The following is a 15,034-nucleotide window of genomic DNA, read 5'->3' as shown; positions in this document are numbered from 1 at the left end:
CTGCTGTGGCCCAGGCCTGTCCCCCCAGCTCTGCCTGCTTACCATGAAGGGGCGCGAGACAGATGCGCTGCCTGCGACAGAGGCTCGTCTCAGAACTGCCCACGGCCCAAGACTGCTGCCGTGCAGGAGCTGTTGCGGGCTTCCCGCAATGCCGGCCACAGTTCCTGCTGTGCTCTCCCCTGCCCAGGCACAGGGCCTCTCTTTGCTGCCACGTAGGTTGTGGTTGGGGCCTTTAGAGGCTGGCCTGTGGGTACTTCATGAGCCTGTAACGGTGTTAGGTCCTGCAGGAGGAGGTAGAAGAAAGAACAAAAGTCAGCGGGTGAGCTGGGTGTCAGTCCAGCCCTGTGCTGTGTCTGATGTGTGCGACCCCGAAGTCTCCAGGCCTCCTGGTGCTTAGCCTCCCACAGTGGAATGGTGGTCGCGCTTCTGGGTTTTGGGGCTGCTGGGAGGATCCCAAGTCTGCAGTTAGGCTGCTACAGGGTAAGGAGGGCTGAGACTGGCTGGGCACTGTTGTCTCATTCCAGATGGAGGACCGGCGGGACAGCATGCTGGAGACCGCCAGGCACTGCTTCACATCGGCGGCCCGCTGCGAGGGTGACGGGGACGAGGAAGAGTGGCTCATCCACTACATGCTGGGCAAGGTGGCCGAGAAGCAGCAGCAGCCGCCCACTGTCTACCTGCTGCACTACCGCCAGGCTGGCCACTACCTGCATGAGGAGGCGGCCCGCTACCCCAAGAAGATCCACTACCACAACCCCCCCGAGCTGGCCATGGAGGCCCTGGAGGTGACACTGTGCAGGGTGGGGGTGGGGGGCCAGCCGGCTCCCTGGGGATAGGGCTCACGGTCCCAGTGACACCCCTGCAGCAGCCGGAACTTCTCTGTGTGCAGTTCAGTTCACACAGCCTTTTTTCCTTTGTCTCTGAGGGGCGCTCGCCATCCTTTCTGAGGAAGGGAGCGTTTGGTCTCTCTTCTTTAGCACACTAGTCTGAGAATTGGGTTCAGTGGTGATGTGAGTGTAGCATTCATGCCCTCGGCCTGGCGGGAAGGGGCCGGCGCCCTCATCCCCAGGTGTGGGTGAGAGACTGCTACTGCAGGGTGTGCCCGGGGCACCCAGCCTGGCAGGACTGAGCCAGGGGCCGATTCGGGGCCCTCCACTGCCCCCTCAGAGCAGAGCAAGTGTGGACTGGGATTTGTGCCTGTGATTTCCCAGTGCTCACCCTGTGCTCTCACTGGTGCCCATGGCCTTCCTGGGAGGGTCTGGTGGCTGCAGCCAGCATGCTTCGTTGGGAGGAAATTGAGGACACAGTGCAGATCTGGGTGCGTTTGTCTTCCCTAAGCCCTGGGCTTGTTAGCTTCGCCCTTTCTGAGGCTTTGTGTCCACTCCCGCCAATCCCACATGTCCAGAAAGCTTGAAATTTGGGACAGAATCTGCTTACTTATGCCTTTTTTGCACTTAGGTATTTTTTTTATTATAAAATTAACACATATTCATGGTTAAAAAGAAATATGAGAATCAGATAATTCAGAGGTGTTTGAAGTGGGAGGTTAAAGTGCCCTGTGGCCCTCGTTCCCTAGCCCCAATAATGCGTATTAACAGTTTGACCGCGTCCTCGTCTTTCTAGATTTGTTTCCTACTAACATGTAGACATGGTAATGTTTCCTTTCTGTTTTTTGACTTGTTTTTCTTATTGGACAAGATGCAGTGGAGGGGGCTGGGGCTTCCTTCCCTGTCCCCGTGCCCTTGAGGAGCATTTGGGCTGGGATGCTGCTAGTCCGCGTCTGTGTTGATGGTGGAGCTGGCCTTGAGTGAGGGCTGGGTGGGCCGGTCAGTGTGACCGACTGGCAGGGATGAGCCTTTGCAGTTCGGGAGGCAGCTCACACCCCAGCGTTGTCATCCAGGTGTACTTCCGGCTCCACGCTTCCATCCTGAAGCTCCTGGGGAGGCCTGACTCCGGGGTCGACGCAGAGGTGCTGGTCAGCTTTATGAAGGAGGCTGCGGAAGGGCCCTTTGCCAGGGGCGAGGAGAAGAGCGCGCCCAAAGCCTCAGAGAAGTGAGTGGCATGGGCTCCCCCTCCCTTGGCTGAGGTGCTTCTGAGCCCGAGAGCCTGCGTGTGCAGCCCTGTCACCTCCCCCTAGCTGTGCCCACATCCTCAGGTGGCCCCTTCCCCTCTGGGGACTGCGTTTTCATACTGCAACCTCCTGCCCCTTGGCCTCTTCTGCAGGGAGCCCCTGAGGGCCTGGTCTGCTGCCCGTTCTCCCAGGAGGCTGGAAGGGCTGTGGGAGGTGTGGGCTCCTCCTGTGGCCCCAGAGAGCTCGGGGACACTAGGGTCCCAGTGTGGTTCCCTCTGTGGGCCTGGGACAGACCCCCGGGCCTCCTCTTGCTGTGGGTGGCCTGGCGTCCGCATCCCAGAGTTTTGGCTCAGCTCGCCCTGTCTTGGGGCCCCCTGGCCGGGCACTGTGAGGGCTCTGCCAAGGGCCAGGGAGACCCCGCCCGGGCCTGTCCTCCAGACCTGTCAGCGATGGGACAGGTGGACGGGTGGGTACAGTGTGCCCAGAAGTTATAGTCACAAAGGGCCCCCAAGGCACAGTGATAATTCTTTTTTAAATAGGTTGTAATTCTTTTTCAGTTTTTAAGTTACACAAATAATACACAAGTATATCCTAGTTACAGAAGATGCTGGTGGCACGTAAACACGTAGACTGAAGCGTGTCAGGTTCCCCTCCCCAGGGTTAGCCACTATTCAGGTTGTTTCATGGGTCATTCTCTGTGTGTCTGCACACACTTACAGGTACGCTTACAAGTACAGTGATTCTTTTATAAAAACAAACTACTGGAGGTGTTCTAGAGTTTGCTTTTCCCCGAAGCAGGTCTGGGACCCAGTGCACAGAGGCGGCACCCCTTGTCTGTGGCTGTGCTCTCCATAGCTCGCGTGCACTGTGGTTTCTGTGGCGGTTTTGATGGGCGTGTCGGGTGTTTCTGTTTGTCCGTGGTGTTGCAGCAGATACCCTCATGCACCTGTGAGCGTGCGCTGAATCCAGTCGTCTTCCCCATCTGCGCACTTGGCAGGGTGAAATCTGTCAAGCCCTGGCTTTCACATGAAGGGGGCTGACTTGGCCTGGAGGGGTGCTGGGTGGCTGCTTCCGAGGAGGGGTCTCCTGGCCTGAGACTCGAGCTGCCAGCAGGCCCAGTCGTAAAGGTTGATCAGCTCCTGCCTCCTTCAGCCCCCGGACACTAGCCAGAGGGAACAGGTGTCACCAGAGTTCCTGGGAGCAGGGGGCCCTGGGGATGGTGGAGGAGGCCTGTGACGGTACCGTCCAGACCAGCACTTGTCCTGTTTCAATGTGATGTGGAGGTTCTGACCTGTACCCCACCCTCTGCCCCACAGGGAGAAGGCCTGCCTGGTGGACGAGGACTCCCACTCTTCAGCTGGGACACTGCCGGGCCCCGGAGCCTCCCTCCCCTCCTCCTCTGGCCCAGGTCTGACATCCCCACCTTACACAGCCACTCCGATTGACCACGATTACGTCAAATGTAAAAAACCCCACCAGCAGGCGACGCCGGACGGTACAGTCCCTGTTCTCCCTACTGCCAGCCCATGGCAGCACGCCAGTCTCGGGGGAGGGTGCTTTGGGCAATGAGTCGCTTTGTTTTGGTGAGGGGGGTGCTGGGTCTGGGGTGACACGGGCAATGTTGCGGCTGCTCATTAACCTCATGGACCCTCGTGATCCTGTGCTTCCCAGACATGCTTGGGGTCGCCGCCTGCCATCGCCGCCTGGGAGCCCTCCGATCTGCATTTCCCCACCTGCAAAATGGGGACGTTAGGGGCATTTGGATGGCTGTTGGTGTCCGCAGGAATAGCACGTCCTTCTGACGGTCGGGGAGGGTCGAGGGAATCCGGGCGGGTTGGTGGTGGGGGTCAGCTGGCTTCCCACGCGGGATGGGCAGATGGCGGCCCATCCACCATATCCCTGACTAACACCGGGAGGCTTGCATGCTGGCCTCGCAGCTCCGTCTTCACATTCTCCTCACTGTTAAAACGATGAACCAAACTGGTGGGCCTGGAGGGCCGCAGCGTGGAGCCCTGGGGGAGTGACAGTGCTGAAGGCCATCTGGGCCCTCAGCCCTGTGTCACTTAGCTCATCAGGCTGCATGCACGCGCCCAGGAGACAGGCTGTGAGCGCAGGGCCAGGGCAGGGCTGCTGTAGGGCGACAGGGAGGCAGGGCCTCACTTCCCGGGGTGCAGTTTGTGACCTGAGAGCAGAGGACGCTGGTGATGTCTCCTCTGGGTTCGGGATGGTGTGTGCGCAGAGACCAGTCTGAGCGTGGGCCGCAGGGGTTGTGCCTGGCCGGGGGCACTGGCCCACGTGCTGCCTGCACAGTGGTCCTGGTCCTGATCCTTCCCTCCTACTCACCTCAGGTTCAAGGACTCCCCAGCCATTTACTCCTGAGAACACTGAAAAGCATGCTGGAGACAAGTCTCTGCTCTGGGAGTTCTTCCTGCAGGATTCTTCCTTCCTGTGAGGCTTTAGTGCAGGCAGGTGTGGGGAGAGAGGCTCTCCTCTCAGGGTGTCCCCGAGCCTCCTGGGCTTGGGGGAGGGCCGTGCCGCCGCCCCACACCACTGCCAGCATCCCGCCCGGGCACCCGCGTGTGCACATAGCTGTGGGAGCAGAGTGCTGGGGGCAGGTGCTGGTGGGACCCATCCTGGGTGCCACCAGAGTGTGTCCGGTTCTGGAAGTTTGTAGAGGAAGCCATGCGAATATGCTCAAATATAATTTCCATGGTTGTGTATTTTTGAATGGTGGTAAAAATTTTTTGGCAAAGTGATTCTTGTCGGTGGTGTGGGGCCATCGAGATCGCTTGGCCTGCCTTTGCTGGTCCCACCCAGCCGGTGTCCTCACCCAGCTTGGCTGTGCAGGCCTTTGGAGCTCTCACCCCTCACCCTGGGGAGAAAGCAGTGTCCACAACGTGGAGATGTTCGGGACCCTAAACTAGCTATAATCTTGTAACGTGACAGTGGCCTTTGGGCAGCCTTTCCAGCTCCCAGGAAGGGCCCTGGCCCCCGGCAGAAGCAGCAGGTTGCGGATGTTGGGGGACATGCTGGAGCCTCAAGGGGCCACTCTACCCAACTCTCTTTCTGCCTCTTGTGCCCCAGCCGGGGTTGGCTGACCAGGCGTCGGGACGAGAGCTTGTGGCCTCCTGGTTCCCAGTCAACTCCCCAGCCTGAGACCAGCCTCGGCTCTCCTGTTGTGCGAGGATGCGCACCAGAGGGGAGCCCTTCTGCGGTCAGGATGCTGGGTGTGCCTTGCCTTGCTGCAGGCGAAGAGGAGCAGGCGGGGGTGGGGTTTGGGTCCCCACTTGAGGTTGGACAGGGAGGCCCGGCAGAGCAGGCCCTGGAGTCAGGGATCTGAGTGCCAGTCCCAGTCCTTCCCCTCACTTGCTTGGCAATGTCTCTGAGCCCCAGCTTCCTCAGCTGTAGGACTGGGCAATGTTCTCGTGGGTGGTAAACAAAGGTCCTTGTCTTCTAGATCAGGGCCCCCCAGGTCATTGGGGCTGGCGTGGGGGCAGGCGGTGCCACATAGCAGGAGGATCCCAGGTCGGGGGCAGTCACCCGGACTCTCTCCAGCCATGGTGTGGCCTCAGGAGAGACCCCTGCACCAAGCAGCCTATCAGGTGGACCTGCCGCCAGCCGGACCGGGAGCGAAGCCTAGGGTCGGCACTTCCTGTGTGTGAGGTTAGGGGTCCCGCCTCAGCCGCTCCAGAAATCAGCCCCGGCCAGTGCTTACTTGGTGTGAGATTTGGAAGAGATTTAGGAAAATAGCTCCAGCTTGACAATTAATCATTATCTTAACAATTAGCTTAGCGTGGGAGGACCCTCACTTTCTGCAGGATGTGCTGCCTGTCACCTCTGATGCTGGAGCCAGAAAGGGCCTTGCGGGCGGGGTTCTCCAGCCAGCCTGTGGCCGTGCCAATCTGGGCACCCCTTACATAGCCCTGGTCCCTGTGGTGGGAACCAGGAGACACGTGTGAGCGATGGAACAGCGGAGGGTCCCACGGGGACCTGGCCTTGGTTGGGGGAGGCCTTCCCGAGGGCCAAAGCTCAGCCAGTGTCTTAGGGGTGTGTTGGAGCTCACTGGTGGTGGACAGGCCAGCCACGGTCAGGAGAGCGGGAGCAACCATCCATCCTCACCTGCCATGCTGTCACCCTCACCGTCCGTGTCGTGTCCCATCCGTGCTCGTCCTTGCCCGCTCGCCTACCTTCCTCCACCAATATTGCCCGTGCTGCCCCAACCCGCCCACACTGCTCTCCAGGCTGCCTCTGCTCGCACTGTCTCAGCTCGCTTCGGGGACCGAGCTGACCGCATGCTGACCCTCAGTCCGGCTCCCTGCTTCCCCGTGACCTGGAGCGCCGCCACCCGCTGGTCCTGTGGTTTGGAGGGTGTGTGTTTGATGTGCTTGGCTTCTGCCCACGGCCCATCTTCCTGGTTCTGGCCAGACACACGTGTAGTGCTGGCCTCCCCACACGGTCTGCCCTCCTGTCCGGCCAGTAGCTCAGCCCTATATTTCCATTGCTTTGTTCTTTCTTGCTTAAAAAAGTAACAGAGACCTGAGACTCTGAGATGCCACCTTGTCTTTACAAGGATGGTGTGTGAAAGCACTCACTGCATGTAGGGTCCAGGGTGCTCTGGGGTGGGCCCCAGGGACCACCTCCATGTGAGCTCAGGTTGTCAGGGGTGTTCCCATAGAGTGGGACTGGTGCTGGGCCAGGGAGGGAGTCTGTCAGAGGGCAGAGCCTATCACCTTCATTCTCATCTTTTAAAAAACATCTTCAGGCTATAGCTGGTCATGGCATTTTCCCCCTAATTGTGCTACCTGGTGAGATCTGTGTGTCCCTGGGGCAATGTTTGGTGCCAAGAGGGAGTGCTGTGAGCTGGCTCTGGGGTTGGGTGGATTGGGAGGACTTCCTGGAGGAGGTGGGCCTCCAGAGAGGCCTGCAGGGTCATTTTGGGGGAGGGGCAATGGGAGCAAAAACACAGAGGTTGGAGAGTCCTGTGGTGTTTAGATGCCGAGCTGACCACTTAGGTGAAGAGAGACCTGGAGGGGAGGGAGGGAGCTTGGGAGCCAGCTGGGCCCGAGCAGAGTCTTCCCTGTGGACAGCAGGGGAGTGCTGTGGTTTCGGGGTCTCTCTCTCTGGCTCTAAGAAGGGCAGGTTTCCCCAGTCATCCTTTGTTGGAAGAGGAACCTGGGACCCTCATCAGGTAGCTGTGGGTTGCCGCTTTGCTTCCCTGGCATCAGCGTCGAGAGCAGCTGCCCAGGCCTCTCTGGTCAGCATCTAGCTGGCCCAGGGAGCAGAGTGGTGTGTGGTGGGGGTGCGGCCGGGGGGCACGCAGTGAGACCATCTCCCCATGCTGGGCATCGGGGCCCGGGCTTCTGGTGTCTCTTCCTGTGTGCATCTGTTCCTTCTCCTTGGCCTGCAGGGCACCCGCCCCACAGCCAGCCTCACTCCAGGGGGCGAGTCCTTTCCCAGTGGTCATCAGGGACCACATGAGCAGATTTTATCCGGTTGAAACATTTCTCAAAATATTGATTCCACCCAAGTTTACTGCTCTTAGAAACCTGTGGTTTTCTGGTTGGCAGAACATTTGTGATCTTTTTAGGGTTCACTAGCCAGAGTTGCTGCAGTTTTGATCACATGACCACATGCTTTTTTTCCTCAAAATGTCATGGAGTTGAGCTAATGAACTAGGTGGCTGTGAACCCTTTCTAGTCATCCTGCTGGAGCCAGTGGAGAAAACACAGCAGGAAACTTCTGTCTTGTCACCAGAGAGCTCTTTTAGGCTGGTCTGGAAATCCTGAGTGTCCAAGGGATTTGAACTGAGTCAAATCTGCATAAGGAAAGACCTGGTGAGACAGGCTAGCTGTGTCCTCTGCACCCTGCTCCGTTCCTTGGCACCGGGCTGTGGGCCCACCTGGAGCAGAGGGCTGAGCAGCAGCCGTCAGACTGGTGCGCGTCCGTCTAAGGATGCTGCGAAGGGGTGGAGCAGCCCAAGGCATGGAAGTGAACGCGCCGGGGATTCACAGTGAGAGTGGACTGTTTATAACCGGGCCTCACTAGTAATTAGTGGGAGCAGGTCTTGTGTGGGTGGGCTTCTGGAAGAAGAAGAGGGCTGCCTGCTGGGGCTACCCTCTTTCCTGCAGGGGCCTGGGCAGTGGCTGGTCCCCAGGGGCCCGCCTGTCCTGGGCGGAGTCAGGCTCTGCAACTGAGCGGCCCCGCGGCAGGACAGGGGCCAGGACACCCTCAGTGCGGGCCCCTCCATGGCCCCACATGCTGGCTGAGGTAGTAGGGGGAACACAGCCATGAGTGCCAGCCATGCAGGACGGCTCTCTGGTGGCCCTCAGTGCTGTTCTAAAGGAGGGTCAGCCGAGCCCCACCATTCATCCTTGGGGGCAGAGTGCCACCTTCCTGCCCACACCATCCCTGGTGCTTCTGCTGCCTTCCCTGCCCACCTGGTGCCCTCTCTAGGCATCAGCAAGTTGGGAGTCAATACCAAACATTTGCTTAGGCCTGGGGGCATATCTGCCTTTCTCCCCTCACTGGCCTCTCGGAGATGATATGTGGTGGCAACTCACAGGTGGGGCTGGGACTGATTTGTTCAAGGTCATATGGCACGAGCGGCCCCGTGTAACTGTGCTTCACCTTTAGAGATGCCAAGTTCAGGACAAAGCACAGTTTGTTTTTTAATGGTAACATTTTATCTCTATTTCTGGTTTATTTGTATCTCTATTTTTTTAAATATAGTGACTGCCTTAGGGCTAAGAAAGTACATCTCTGCGTGACGCCGGGCACCACGCTGCGTGCAGTGAGGGCCACCCCACTCCTGTCCCCTGGCTTCATCCGTTTCGCTTCCCCACGTGCCATGAATCCACAGGGCACTGCTAGCGCTTCTGCTCCGCACAGCAGTCAGTGATGTTTTAGAGAAGGAAGTGGGAAAAAGATGTCTTTTATTTTTATTATTTCTTTATCTGTTTCTGAGGAACTTCATATGTTTATGTGGATCCAAGTTTGTCTCGTTTCAGTTTGTTCTACCCGAGGAGCTGTCTTTGGTGGTTCCTGGCTCCGAGCTGGTGGTAAAGAATCCTCTTAGTTTTTGTTTGCCCGAAAAAGCCTTTGTTTGTCCTTCATTTTTGAGGGGTACTTTCACTGGCTGCAGAAATCTAGGTTGACAGCTTTTCCTCTTAGAAGTTGTTAAAGGTGTTGTCCAACTTGCATGGCTTCTGTCTGTGTTGTTCTCAACTCTTCCTCCATGTGCGACATGTCTCTCTCCACCCTCAAGAGTTTCTCTGTATCTTTGGATTTCAGCAGTTTTAATATGATACATCCAGGTGTGATCTTTTTTTCCCCTAATGTGTGTGGGGGAAGTCCTTGCCCTGCTTTGTGTTGTCTGTGATTTTTGGTGATTTGATGTCTTTCATTGTTTTTGGAAAATTCTGTCATTATCTCTTAAAATACTTCTTGTCCTGTTTCTGACTCATCTCTTTCTGGGATCCAGTTAGTACGTGAGCATTTGGGTGCTCTGTTCTCGTCACCGCCCCCCACCCAGCCCCCTGCACTTTTTTTCTCTTGGTTTGGATTATTTCTACTGACCTGTCTTCAGGTTTTGATTTTTTCCTCTTAACTGTGTCAAGTCTGCTAAGAAGCTTGACAAGGGGCATTCTTCGTCTCTGTTATCCATGGTTTTTTATTTCTGGTGTCTCCGTTTGATTCTTGCCTGGTTTCCTTTTACTCCCTGAATTCCCCCTTTGTTCGTGGGTGTGTCCACCTTCCCTGCTGGAGCCTGTAGCACGCTTATCAGGTTTATGAGTTGGGCTGTCTTAGTTGCGCTAAGTTCGCAGTCAGTAGTTCCAGCATCCGGGCCATCTCTGAGCCTGGTTCTGGTGATTACTTTGTATCCTGACAGTGCTCTTTCCTTCTGCACACGTGTGTGCGTCTTACACTGTTCATGTTGAAAACTGACATCGTGTGTAGAACAGAAGAGACTGAAGGAACTAATCCTTATGCCTGGAGTGGGCTTCCTTTGTCCCTAGGCCGGAGGAGGGAAAGTGAGTTTGACGAGGCAGAAGCTGAGCTGGGCTGGGTTCTATTGTTGCTGTGGTTCCGCTCAGTGTCCCCCGGCCTCCAGGTCCTCTGGTCTGACCTTGTACTCGGTACTCAGAGAGGGTGGGTTTGCTGGAAGGTTCCTGCCCTGCTTCTGCCAGCCTGGGGTTGGGGTGTGGCTGCTTCTCTGTCATCTGAGTCTGACCTCGGACCTCGGCAGACTGTCCATGTCTCAAGGTGGGCGGCCTGGAGTGTTTGGGCCCTGGGTGGTTCCCAGCCCCTCCCTCAGGGTCGGCCTTTTCTTTTCCCTTCTGCAGTGGTCTTCACCTGTCCCCTGCTGCCCCTCCCCTGGTGGCTTAAGGCTTTTGTTCCCCTGGGGAGAAGGGTCCAGCCAGGGCTCCATGCACTCCGTGCAGCCACCCCTCTTCTCCAGGCCTGCACCCCAGGAGGGTCATCCAGTCTCTCTCCCACCCCGCCCTTCCTCGTGAGCACCTGTGGAGGCCCATGGGTGCCCCTTGCCTGGCGTCTGTGCCTCCCAGGGGTCTGTACTCCCACTGTAGTCCTCACGTGCCCTTCAGCAACTGGTTAAGCGTTTGTGCTGAGCACTTGCCTGCTTTGGTTGTGTGCGCCTGTTACAGCAGAAACATGATCCGCTGGTGTGTAATTCGCTTCTGCGTCTCTCTCAACTCCACGCTCAGACACACGGCACTGGCAACTCGAAATCGGCCTTGGTGGGAGTATTCACACCACAGAAATCAGTAAATGCTACAAATGCCGGCTTTTTCCCGAGGGCCAATTATTACACATTGACGAGAACACCGCTCTTTGGGGAAACCCCAGGAAGGTGACCACGGAGGTTGGTGCTTCTAGTGAGTGGCTTGGTGGCCTACAGGACAGGTCTGCAAGGCTGGATCAGAGTGGCCTTGTGCAGGCCGTCCCCTCTGCTCTGCAGGGCAGTCACTAGGCCTCCGACAGGGGACTCACCCTGGGAGGCCCCCCATCCTGGAGGTGTGGGGGTTCATGCTGCTGCCCCTCCCCTCTCCCAACAGAGCGCAGCCAGGACAGCACGGCCGTGGCGCTCTCAGACTCCAGCTCGACACAGGACTTCTTCAGCGAGCCCACCAGCTCCCTGGAGGGTTCCCGGAAGCCCTGCGCAGAAAGGAGGTTGCCCGTTCCCGGTTCCCAAGCAGGACTGCTCGGTAAAGACTTTCTGGGAACCAGAGAGGAGGGAGGTGTGGAGATCTGGCCCGCGTGTTAGAGGGACTGCTTGAACACCTGGGCAGCCTGGGTAACTCAGCCTCCGTCCCCATGGCCCTGCCTGTTGCCTTGGGACCTCAGCTGACCAAGTTTCTCACCTCCCTGGGCCTCCACTGTTTCCCTGTAGGCTGGGAGTGATTCCCCAGGCCTGCTCCTGGGGTTGTGAGGGTAAAGCATGGCGCCGGGAACGTGGTGAGCCCCAGCGACCCTGTCCTTGTGGTTATGACCACCGCAGCCCCGTGGGAGAGCCAAGTCTTTGGATCCTAAGTGTCACAAATGTGCTTTCTTTTTGGTCTGAATCCCCCCCCTTTTTTTTTTGGTGGGGAGCCCTGATCTGGTCCTGGGGTGTGCCCAGCTCCAATGGGATCCCCAGGCCCCATTGTGGAATTCAGTGGGCAGAGCCCTCTCCCAGGCTTGCTGGCAGGGAGGTTGCAGGCGGGCTAGGCATCCCTGGCGCTGCCCTGAGGCCTGGCTGGTCTGGCTGCTGAGGATTTTGAAGGCTTTCCCATCAGGTGCCTGATGGACATTAGTAACTAAACATCCAAGCCTCCAGCCACCCTGGGAAAAAACACTGACTGGTCCCTTCTCCAGGAGAAGAACCTGAGGTTCAGAGAGGCTCAGTCTGCCTCTCCAGGTGTGCTGGAAGGACAGGTGGGGTTGGGGATCATCTGTCCCCTGGGGCCCAGGTCTGGCCCCAGCCAGTCCCTGCACAGGCCCTGGATGGGAGAGTCGGGGTCTGGGGGCTCCTGTGTGGATATGGTGCTAGGGAAGGGCTCCCCCAGCTCTCTGCTCCTTGCCGGCCTCTCCAGCTGGCCTTAGAAGGAGGTGAAGCCACATCCCCTGTAGGTTGGGAAAGGTGTTCCTGTTAGGGTCTGGGAAGGGGCTGAACAGGCCTGTGGGTGTTGCAGCCCTGGGTCCCGCTTTTTCACTGGGCGGTCATTGTATTGCCCCAAACTGACGCTGACCCTCTGCGGCTGACAGGCACACTGTCAGGGGCTAGGGGTGGGGCATGCAGCCGTGCTCCCAGTTCGGCCCATGTCCAGCCTTAGAGACGAGATCCTTCTCACCGGTAGACGGTGAGGCCTGTCGTGTAGACATGGGCCATCGAGTAGTGAAGTCTGCCATATAGGGGATCCTCAGGGCCTCTCTCCAGCCTGCTTGTGGGCCGCACAGAGCCCGGTGTGTGCACGGCTTTCCAGACACAGAGCGGCCCATCCCGCCTCTTCCCTCCAGTTCAGAGCACGCAGGGCTGGCCCTGGTGAAGGTTAGGGTGGAACAAGTCCTGCAGTCTCCAGAGGCCTTGACATGAAGCTTCTTGCTTCCGTGGACCTATTTCTCCCTTCCAAGCCCTCTTCCTGGTCACCACGTTGGTGAAGGTGATAACATTCCTGTTGAGATGTGGGTGCTGCAGGGGATGGGTCCAGAGCCCTTGCCCAGCAGACAGCGCAGGGGGCTGGGCAAGTGCCCCCCGGGCCTGGTCTGATGGGGTGGTCTCTGACACCATTGCTGTGCTCCTGGTGGGCGGCAGCCCCAGCCCCGGGTGGGCTCCTCACCCCTCACCTGCCAGGCGCATCCTTGTGGGCGGCTCTGCCACCAGCCTACTGCTCCCTCGTCAGGGCTCCAGGGCGCAAGCCCATGTCTGGCCATGAGCAGCAGGTAACGGTGCCCGGGTCGGTGCCAGTTGCTGGTGCCGCAGGGAAGCAGAGACAGCCCTGACAGTGGAGCCGGGCCCTGCCTGGGCACGGGGCCCACTCTGCCGAGGGCCTGAGCCTGAGACGACTGTCTTTCCCTTGTTCTCAGCTCTAGGGAAAGCTGAGGAGTCCTTGGAGAGCACGGAGGGCTTCCAGGCCACAGAGCAGGGCAGCCAGAAGCCCACTGCAGACCCTCCAGCCTCCGCTGGGGTCCCCGCCAAGCCCCCAGTGTCTGCACCCTCCCCGTGGGATGGGAGGAAGAGAGCAGAGCCCCTGGGGGAGCCGACGCCCTTCCCCCAGGGGCTGCCGGCAGGTGCCGAGGAGCAGCGCCAGTTCCTGACAGAGCAGTGCATCTCCTCCTTCCGCCTGTGCCTCAGCCGCTTCCCCCAGCACTACAAGAGCCTCTACCGGCTGGCCTTCCTCTACACCCACAGCAAGACCCACCGGGTGAGGGGCTGGGGCCGCGCCAGGGAGGGGTGGAGGGAGACCAGGGGTGGGGCGGTGCAGGAGACAGGCCGCCAGAGTGGCCCAGCCTCCTGGTGACAAGGGGGCAGTGTGGGATTGCGGAGGGTGGACACGGGGCTGCTCAGGCTCAGGTACTGACTGGGGTGAGGGTGGAGGGCTGACAGGCTCATCAGGTCTTACCTGCCATGCCCTGGCTGCTTTGGGAGCTTGCCCCATCCTTTCAGGAGCAGCAGAGCCTGTGCAGGAGCTCTGAGCCTCGGGCAGGAGGGACACTAGCCACCCTCATCCAGGCCTTCTGCTGTGCGAGATGCGTATTAGGGGAGGAGGAGAAAGTGACAGGATAGGGTGGAGGGAGGTGGGCCCCCCAGAGCCCGTGGGTCAGCCCCTACCTCCCTTCAAATGGCTTTGCTCCAGCGAGCGTGAGAGTCGCGCATATAAAGGACGCCACACAGAGCAGGCCCGGGCTGCTGTTACTGCACCCTGTCCCCTCACTGGCCAGACTTTTTGAAAGTGGGAAACAATGTTAATGTCAAAATAAAAGGAACATTGGAGCAGGGGCATCCGTGGTTCTGCCAGCATTAAACAGAGGCTGTGCACACGAGGATTTCCTCCCAGATCAAGCGCTGTCCAGCTCCTGCTTCAGGCACAGGAGGCGGGTCACATCCTCGCTCCTTGACATCTACGTCGGGGAGCCTGGCCAGGTGACTTCACTGCCCCTGCCCCTGCTCACAGTCGGCTGTTTTGCCCTTTCCGTGAATTCCCCAGGTCATTTTGGTCCTCTGTGATGGCCCCAGGGGGTTGGTAGACCCAGTGGTGGAGGCAGAGGCTGCTCAGGCTGCCTACCCCCGGGGCGTGGCACCCTGTTTCTGTGGCTCTCCTGTTGACTCTGTTCCCAGGCTGGCGTCCCTGGTTCTCTGAGGTGGAGTGCTGGTCTTGAATCTGAGAGAGACCCCTTTCCTGCAGCAATTATGTGTGGGCACCCGACGTGCCTTGGCGCTGCCAGGCAGCTGGCACCGTGGGCCTGGCCAAGCCCTAGAGGCTCCCCTGGTCCTGGTGCCCCATGCAGCGGCGCCTCATTCCCTTGAGAGCTGAGTCACGCAGTTCTGCCCACCAGATATCAGCTTGTCTGCAGACCTGGGGCACAACCAGAACCATTCAGTGACCAGCAGCGACCACTTTCCAAACACAGCTGTCTGGTAACACGCATTTCCTGCTGGGTGTTCAACAGCAGCGAATTTCTTCCTAAAGCCTGCCTGTGGGCTTGGCAATGGCATTTTCCTGTTGCCATCTTGTGGCTTGGTGGCTGGCTGGGGCAGAGAGGCCCCAGTGGGGTTTACCGCAGCCCCTCAGGCTTGGCACACATGCCCAGGTGGGCTCTGCTGGCTTGGCTACTGGCTGTAGGATTTGGGAGAGGGGAGGAGGGTGGGCTCAGCGAGGGAACCAGCAGAGCTCAGGGCTCTTCTCCCGTGACCCTCCCACAGAGCTCCTGTGACAGCAGGGGGTGGCGTGGGTACACCCCAGGTCC

The 15,034-nt window shown here is 58.8% G+C and overlaps 1 protein-coding gene across 4 annotated transcripts in view; it reads left to right on the top strand.

Moving 5' to 3' along the window:
• Positions 1–15,034, top strand: part of CABIN1 (calcineurin binding protein 1) — a 92,734-nt gene that overhangs the window by 39,880 nt on the left and 37,820 nt on the right. For 3 of the 4 annotated variants that reach the window (XM_074355980.1, XM_010955445.3, XM_074355982.1), the window contains exons 24-28: positions 525–785; positions 1,901–2,052; positions 3,388–3,566; positions 11,146–11,295; positions 13,154–13,491. In XM_074355980.1, the coding sequence (XP_074212081.1) occupies positions 525–785; positions 1,901–2,052; positions 3,388–3,566; positions 11,146–11,295; positions 13,154–13,491 (1,080 nt within the window). The remainder of the gene's footprint in view (positions 1–524; positions 786–1,900; positions 2,053–3,387; positions 3,567–11,145; positions 11,296–13,153; positions 13,492–15,034) is intronic. The other variant, XM_074355983.1, reaches the window with a different exon arrangement.

Source organism: Camelus bactrianus, chromosome 32 (genome assembly GCF_048773025.1).
Source record: "Camelus bactrianus isolate YW-2024 breed Bactrian camel chromosome 32, ASM4877302v1, whole genome shotgun sequence".
NCBI lineage: Eukaryota > Metazoa > Chordata > Mammalia > Artiodactyla > Camelidae > Camelus > Camelus bactrianus.
The sequence above is the reverse complement of the archived record's forward strand: the minus strand, read 5'-3'. Positions and strand labels throughout refer to the sequence as shown.